Source organism: Orycteropus afer, unplaced genomic scaffold (assembly GCF_000298275.1).
Source record: "Orycteropus afer afer isolate SDZICR_OR568_19922 unplaced genomic scaffold, OryAfe1.0 scaffold00074, whole genome shotgun sequence".
Classification (NCBI taxonomy): Eukaryota; Metazoa; Chordata; class Mammalia; order Tubulidentata; family Orycteropodidae; genus Orycteropus; species Orycteropus afer.
The window spans coordinates 2,785,755-2,793,085 of NW_006921661.1; the positions used below are offsets into that span (position 1 = coordinate 2,785,755).

General features: G+C 44.7%; 1 protein-coding gene across 1 annotated transcript in view; it reads left to right on the forward strand.

Moving 5' to 3' along the window:
• The first annotated feature begins 3,151 nt into the window (after positions 1 to 3,151).
• Positions 3,152 to 7,331, forward strand: part of RSF1 (remodeling and spacing factor 1) — a 210,480-nt gene continuing 206,300 nt past the window's right edge. The window contains exon 1 of the mRNA XM_007940900.2: positions 3,152 to 3,338. Coding sequence (XP_007939091.1) covers positions 3,152 to 3,338 — 187 coding nt within the window. The remainder of the gene's footprint in view (positions 3,339 to 7,331) is intronic.

The window sequence follows — 7,331 nt, forward strand, 5'->3', positions numbered from 1 at the left end:
ACTGCTGTATGAAAAGTGAATTTACTCTGTAAATCTTCACCCAAATCCTAAAAAAAAAAAAAATCTTCTCTAAAACAAAAAAAAAGAAACCAATGATTATTAGGGTTACCAGGGGTAGGAAGCAGGGAGAAAGGGGAAGTTTTTATTTGCAGGGCATGGAGTTTACGCTAATGGTGGTAGAATATTTTGAAAAAGGATAGCAATAATGGTGGCACAACATGAAAAATGTCATCAATGTCCCTAAGCTATAAAAATGGAAGGTGTTATGTTGAATGTCTTGTTGTATATGTTTTCACAATAAAATTAAAAAAAAAAAATTAAACCTTCTTTTGCAATAGTAGTTCACAACCATAAGACATTTTCCTAAAGTAAGACTTTAATTTCTTACATCAGTATTTCTTAAACTGGAATTTTCAAAAGTATTTGCCAAGTTTCAAATGAACTGTGTGTGTGTGTTTTCTCCCTTTAAAAGTGATTCAGGGGTATTATTCACCCATAAAAAAAAATGGATTGAATCTTGAAAACATTATGCTGATTGAAGTAAGTGAATCAAAAAAGGACAGATATTATATGATCTTACTCGTATGAAATATCTAGAATAGGGAAATGTATAGATATCAAAATTTATTAGTGCTTACCGGAGGTGGGAGGAAAGGGAAAAGGAGGAATCATTGTTTAAGAAGCATTTTGTTTCTATTTAAGGTGATGAGAAATTTGGCAACAGATATTGGTGATGGTTGCATAATGTGACTAATACAATTGATGTCATTAAACTGTACTTGTGAAAAACATTAAATTGGCAAATATATATATACATATATATAAATACACATATATATTTGACAAGATATCTTTAAAGGAAATTTTAGATCATGCAGACAGAAATGATAGCTATTATTTACTGTATTTTTACAACAATATAGTGTCAGGAAGACCTTTTTCTTCCTTAATAGTCTGTCTTTATATAATGAGAATGATATAGACCACTTTGGTAGTCCAATGGTAGGATTCTCATCTTCCAGGCAAGAGATCCAGGTTTGAGTCCTGGTAAATGAACCTCATGTACAGCCATTGCCTGTCTGTCAGTGGAGGCTTGCGTGTTGTTTTGATGCTGAGCAGGTTTCAGGAGAGTTTCCAGACTCAGACAGACTAGGAAGAAAGGCCTGGAGATCTGCTTTCAATCATGGAGACGGTGCAGTATATTGTTCTGTTGTGCATGGCATCATGCACAGCAGAGTCAGGCCAACTCCATGGCAACTAATCACAACATATTGTTCTTTGTCTTCTTTTAATCATACATTGTCTTAAATATTTAATCATAAATTGTCCTAAACCACTGCCACTGAGTTGATTCTGACTCATGGTGACCATACAGGACAGTGAAGAACTGCCATCCAGTTTCCAAGGCTGTAAATCTTTACAGAAGCATACCGCTACATCTTTCTCCAACAGAGCAGCTGGTGGGTGAACTGCCAACCTTTCAGTTGCAGCCAAGCACTTTAACTACTACACCACCAGAGCTCCTGTCCTAAACAGTGTATTGTACTTTGCTTCAAAATCTATTTTAGGAAGTAGGTACTATGTAGGTTTTAAATGTACTCTGAAGATTTTGTTTCAAAGAAGTAAATTGTAGGCTAAATATAGCTGAATAAATTCTAGAAACTTCTCTCTTCAATAACAGCAACTAACATTTTTTTTTAAACACTTACAGTATAAATATACCAAGACATTGTGCTAGTCACTTTTCTGTGAATTATCTAGTAAAATTCTAGGATGTAGGTATCATCATCCCTGCTTTATGTTAAGTTTCAAGAAATGAGGAATCCTGCTCAACTTCATGAAGAGGTCCTGTCAGGACTCAAGTCTGGCTAGAATCAAAGATCAAGTTCCTAATCATTATGCATACCGCTTCCCAAGCTGTACATTCTATCTGGCATTATTGTTGATTGGTGGCTTTCCTCTGGGATTCTTTGTAGAATGTTCACGTCTGTTCCCCAACAAAGAAGAACCCGGTCTTCTATAAAACTTTTTGTTCTTCCACTAAGTCTCGTATCATGTTTGCCCCCTCAATGGAAGCTTAACCCACCTTCAGACTGATCTCTCAACAAAGCCCATTTTCTTGGTCCCAAAGTAGAACGCGGTCCCCTGACACTCTGAACTCCCAGCAAAGACCCCTACCCCTCCTGGTAACCACAGAAGAGCTACCTTACCCACAGATTTTCTTCCCCATCAGAACCCGGTCCCCTCAGACCCTGGTGACACCGACAGGGTCCCGACCCTTCAGACTCTACTTTGTCCCCAGTACAAATCCGTTCCCTCAGACCCTGTACCCCGGGCAGAGTCCCATGTCCTCAGACTCTATTTTTTTTTCCGACAAAGGTGGGACTCTTGGACCTCAACAATACTCCTCAACAAACTTTTGCAGAAACCCCTCCTCATAAAGGTCCCGTTCCATCCCCTAAAAGGGGAAAGGCTCCTCTACATTGCCACTTCCCAATCTCCTTTTAGGATCTTCTTTCTTCCTACTCTTTGTTTTTCTAATTCTTTTTCCACCAATTCAATGTCCTCCACCATCTTGTGGCTCAGCTTCCGTTCCCAGGATCCCCCGAAAACTCACCGAAATCTCCTCGCAGTTGCCTGACCAAACGGTTCCGTGCTTTGCCACTCACCTTCCCGTGTTTAGCTCTCTTGGCTAGGCGCTCCCCGGCCATCTCACACGCCCCGCCCCGAAAAAGCCTTTCGGCCAGTCAGTGACAGCAACCCCGCCCCCTCAACTCTATTGGCCATCCTTCCTGAAAAGGACTGCCCCTCCAGCTGCCGACCCGCCTCCCCGCCCGGCTTTCCTTGTTTTCATTCCCCCTGTCACACGAGGCAGTGGAGAAATCGAAGTGGGAGGGGAGAAGTAGAGGGAGGAAGGGGGCGGAAAGTGAAAGGCAGAGTGCCTCTCTTTCTCCTGTCTGATTTGGTTCTCGACTGCTCCGGGACGCCGTTGTATTCTGGGATCGCGGCGCTGTCCCTAAGACTCTTGGTTCCGCAGGGTAGCCCACTCGATAGCGCCTCCTGTCGTCCGTAACGCTACCCTGCCATTCCCCGACACCCCAACTCCCCCCAATACCCCCCCATCGCCTCCTCCTCCATCCTCCAGTTCAAAATGGCGGCGGCGGCGGCAGCGGCGGCGGCGATGGCTCCTCCGGGCTGCCCAGGTTCGTGCCCCAACTTCGCCGTAGTCTGCTCCTTCTTAGAGCGCTATGGGCCGCTGCTTGACCTGCCTGAATTGCCGTTCCCGGAGCTGGAGCGGGTACTGCAGGCGCCGCCGCCGGACGTCGGCAACGGAGAAGGTAAGCGAGGGCCCTGAAAGCCCGGCGGGAAGCGGCCCTGGCGTGTTCCTTCTCTCGGCTTTTTACTGACGTCCTGGGCCTTCGCAGTCTTGTTCTGGGGTTCCGCCCGACCCTCTTTCTCCGCCCTGCCCTCGGGGTCCTGGGCTGAGGGGAGGCGGGGCGGGGCCCCCACTGGGGCCACCCGGCCGGGCAGGGAGCGGAGGTGGGGGCGTCGCGGCTAGGTGTGGGCTGGGGGTGGGGAGGGGTCATTGTGCTTGTCTGTCGCCACTGGGGCCACTTCATCGCGTCCGGGGCCGGTCCCCCACCCCTTCTCCCTTTGGTTGGCGGGGGAAGGGGAGCGCAGGTTCCGGCCAGCTTTGCGCTTTTCTCCTCCCTCCCTTGCTCTCTCCTCCCACCATCCTCCCCACCATCTCGGGGGAGGCTGGGCCCATCTTCTTGGGGCGTCCCCTTCTTTCCTCCACCTGGGTGGGCGGGAGCCAGCGGACACTGCAACTCTCCCTCCCACTGGTGGGAGCTCCCCCGAGAGAGTCAGCTCATTACCTTCTTCTTTTCCCCTGGAGGGCTGGTTTAACCCCCAGAACTCCTTCTTCCGAGTTGTGAGGTCGGCTCCTCCCATAGGGGAGGGGGTACCCTTCCATTCTCGCGTGGAGGGGTGAAGTCTGTTCAGCTTCTTCACCTAGGAGGATCGAGGGTTAATTCCTCCTCCCCCATAGCTTTCCTCCTCTCCCTCCTAACCTCCCACAAAATACGTAATAGAAAGCATCTCCTCACTTTCCCCACTCCCTTCTCCCCGTCATCTTGGCAGCAGGGCTTAGGGGGAAGAAGAAGTCGCCCTCTCATTTGCAGGGTGGGGTGGGGTGGTTTGTATGTAGGCTGGAGGAGGGGCTCAGACGTAGGGGGAAACAGTTGAAGAAGGTGCTTGTTGCTCATGTTTCTCTCTGTGGTGCCGCTGGTCTATTATTGGTCTTCGCAAGTGGTGCTCGTTCCACATAAGGCCACCGCGCGAGTGCAGGGCGCATGCTCTGCCCGGCCCCATTGAAACTTCCTGCTGCTGCTGCTGCTGCTGCTGCTGCTGGTTCTTTTGCTGGAGCATCTCAGCTCTGTGCCTCCATCCTTCACACTGAGCACATAACACTAACCCTCTATTTATTCCCGATTCATGCCTCTCCTTTTCTGGCACATTTCTTTTCTCAGAAAAGGGTTTCTGTTTTTTTGTTGTACTCTGAGCATTGCCTTTATCTGTGAACAACCCATGGCTGGGGAAGAAACGTTTTCTAAATCAATCTTTTTTTCATTTCTCTTCATCGGTATTAGGTGGCTAAAGTGCACTGCGTATTGTACAAGACAGATAGCTGTTCACTTTCCAGGAAAGCATGGTAGCTTTTCTGTTTTCCATGGAAATGAAGACTGATTATCATTCACTGAATGTATTTACATTGCTAGCAAAGGCCCAAATAAGAAATTCTTCCAAATGTTTCTTGTAGAGAATAAACAGTTTTGACTACCAAAGTTTCGAATTAATACAGCAGATACAAGACAGGCCCAAATTACATCTTACCTTCCTAAATCCCTTGCATCCTTAACAAACCCTACCGTATGAAAGGGTAAATTTTAAAATAGTATCACATAAGAGGGTCATTAATTACATTTTTAAAAGACTTCTTGTGGAATTTCTTTAAAAATTAAGCTTTCTAATGTCATTTTCATTAATGAGGTTTATTCACAGTCTATTTTTAAGGACGTATTCATTGTGAAGTGGAATGCTTTAGTAAGTTGCTTTTAGGATACTTTGGAAAATGATAGTAATGTATACCAGAGAGAGAAATGTGGGGATTTGGAGAAGAGGATTGCTGGTAATTTTAGAATTTACTTGAACCAAGTTAAAAGTCAGGCATAGGCTTTCTGGATGGCATTGTATTTTGGGTAATAGACAATATTGCTTGCTACTGCATTCCTTTTAGTATTTTGGCCACTGCTTGGTATTATTACCAGAAGAAAATAAATGAGGGTCAGTTCAATACTTCATGTTACCTTTCTGTCTAGAGTCACCAGTTAAGTAACAAATGGGAATTAATTTAGGCTTAGAAGAATCATTTAGCTCAACTACTCCATTACTGTTTATATATTTGCAAAGAGAACTGGTAATAATGGTTACTGTCATAAGATGACCTAAGAATAATTACTATTGTTACATGGTTCAGGATACCTGGCAAATGAAAAGCAGTCTCTGTGAGTGAAATGTTATGGTGCAAGAAAAAGTTTTAATGATGGTCAGCCAACTTGTAGTAATTGATTAAACAGTTCTAGTCCACATTTGAACTCTTGGGCAAGAGTTGTGGCGTACTAGAAAAGAGTTAGAAGCTGTGTATTGTAGTGTTGAACAGTGTAGTGTATATGTTGTAGGGCAAATTGTTTAATCTCTGCAGATCTCTGTTTCTTCAGTAAGTAATAATAATACCTGTTGGGATGTGCTGTCAGGTTGTCTCCAACTCATAGCCACCCCTCCTTGGGTTTCTGAGGCAGTATCTCTACAGAAGTAGGTTGCCCGGTTTTCCTTCTGAGGAGTGGCTGGTGGGTTTGAACCGCCAGCCTTCTGGTTAGCAGTCAAGTGCCTTAGGCACTGTGCCACCGATGTTTCAGAAGTCCATTCAGAAACCAAACATTAGTTAAGTGTTCTCATATTAAAAATTTTATTAAAGATGCTTGCCAGATACAAAGTCACATGAGTACATTTGGAATAATGGTTTGAGTACAAGAACAATAATGAGCTTTTATGCTCTTGGGGGAGTCTCTTATAATTAAATGAGTTTTGCTTTAAATAAAGTATTTTTTAAAGACAATTCTTAGGGCCACCTAAAAAAATCTAGATTTTTGTTTTTCTTACTGTGGTTAATCCTTCCAAGCCAAATCTGCTGCCATCAAATTGATTCTGACTCATATAGGACAGGATAGAGCTGCCCCATAGTAATTCCAAGGCTGTATATCTTTATGGGTTAGTGGGTCTGGTTGATAAGGCATTTGACTGCAACCTATAAGGTCAGCGATTCGAAACCCACCAGACGCTAGGAGTGGGAATGCACTCGATGGCAGTGAGTTTGGTTTGGGAGCTCTGGTAGCATAGTGGCTAAGGCACTTGACTGCTAACCAGAAGGCTGGCGGTTCAAACCCACCAGCCACTCCTCGGAAGGAAGATGGGGCTATCTACTTCCGTAGTCATACTGCCTCGGAAACCCAAGGAGGGGTCGCTATGAGTCGGGTCCGACCCCACGGCACATAACAAGAACAAGATTTTAAGTGTAGATGTACTTACCTTGAAATATCCACAAGGGGTGTTTTGAGTTCACTGCAATGCCCTGGGGCACCTTGGTGCACAGTTTGGGAACCATGGCATTATGGCAAGACATTATATAATTTAGTGGCTTTGAATTCAGACAGATCTGGGTTGGAAATCAAATGCTACCACTAACTATGTTAATCTTTGGGCAACTAACCCGGTTTCTGTGCTTGTCAAGTAGCCATAACAGTACCGACCTAGTTGTGAGAAATAAGGAGATAATGCTTGCACATAGAAATGTTCAATAACTGGCACCTATTATTATGGCATTAAGACAAAACAAGTAGTTTATAAAACCAAAGTTTAAATTGGGGGGGGAGTCTAAGCTGAGGACACAGTAGCAATTAAAACTTACAGACAAATCTTTAGAAGATCTTAAAGTGCTTAAACAAGGACAATACAGAATATAGAGAACTATGTTGTTGTTGTTAGGTGCCGTCAAATCGCTTCCGATTCATAGTGACCCCATGCACAGCAGAACAAAACACTGCCCCATCCCACACCAGCTCCATGATCCTTGCTATACTTGAGCCTATTGTCGCAGCTACAGTCTCAATCCGTCTCATCGAAGGCCTTCTCCTCTTTTGTCGACCCTCCACCTCACCAAGCATGACATCCTTCTCCAGGGAATGGTCCCTTCTGACAACATGACCAAAGTA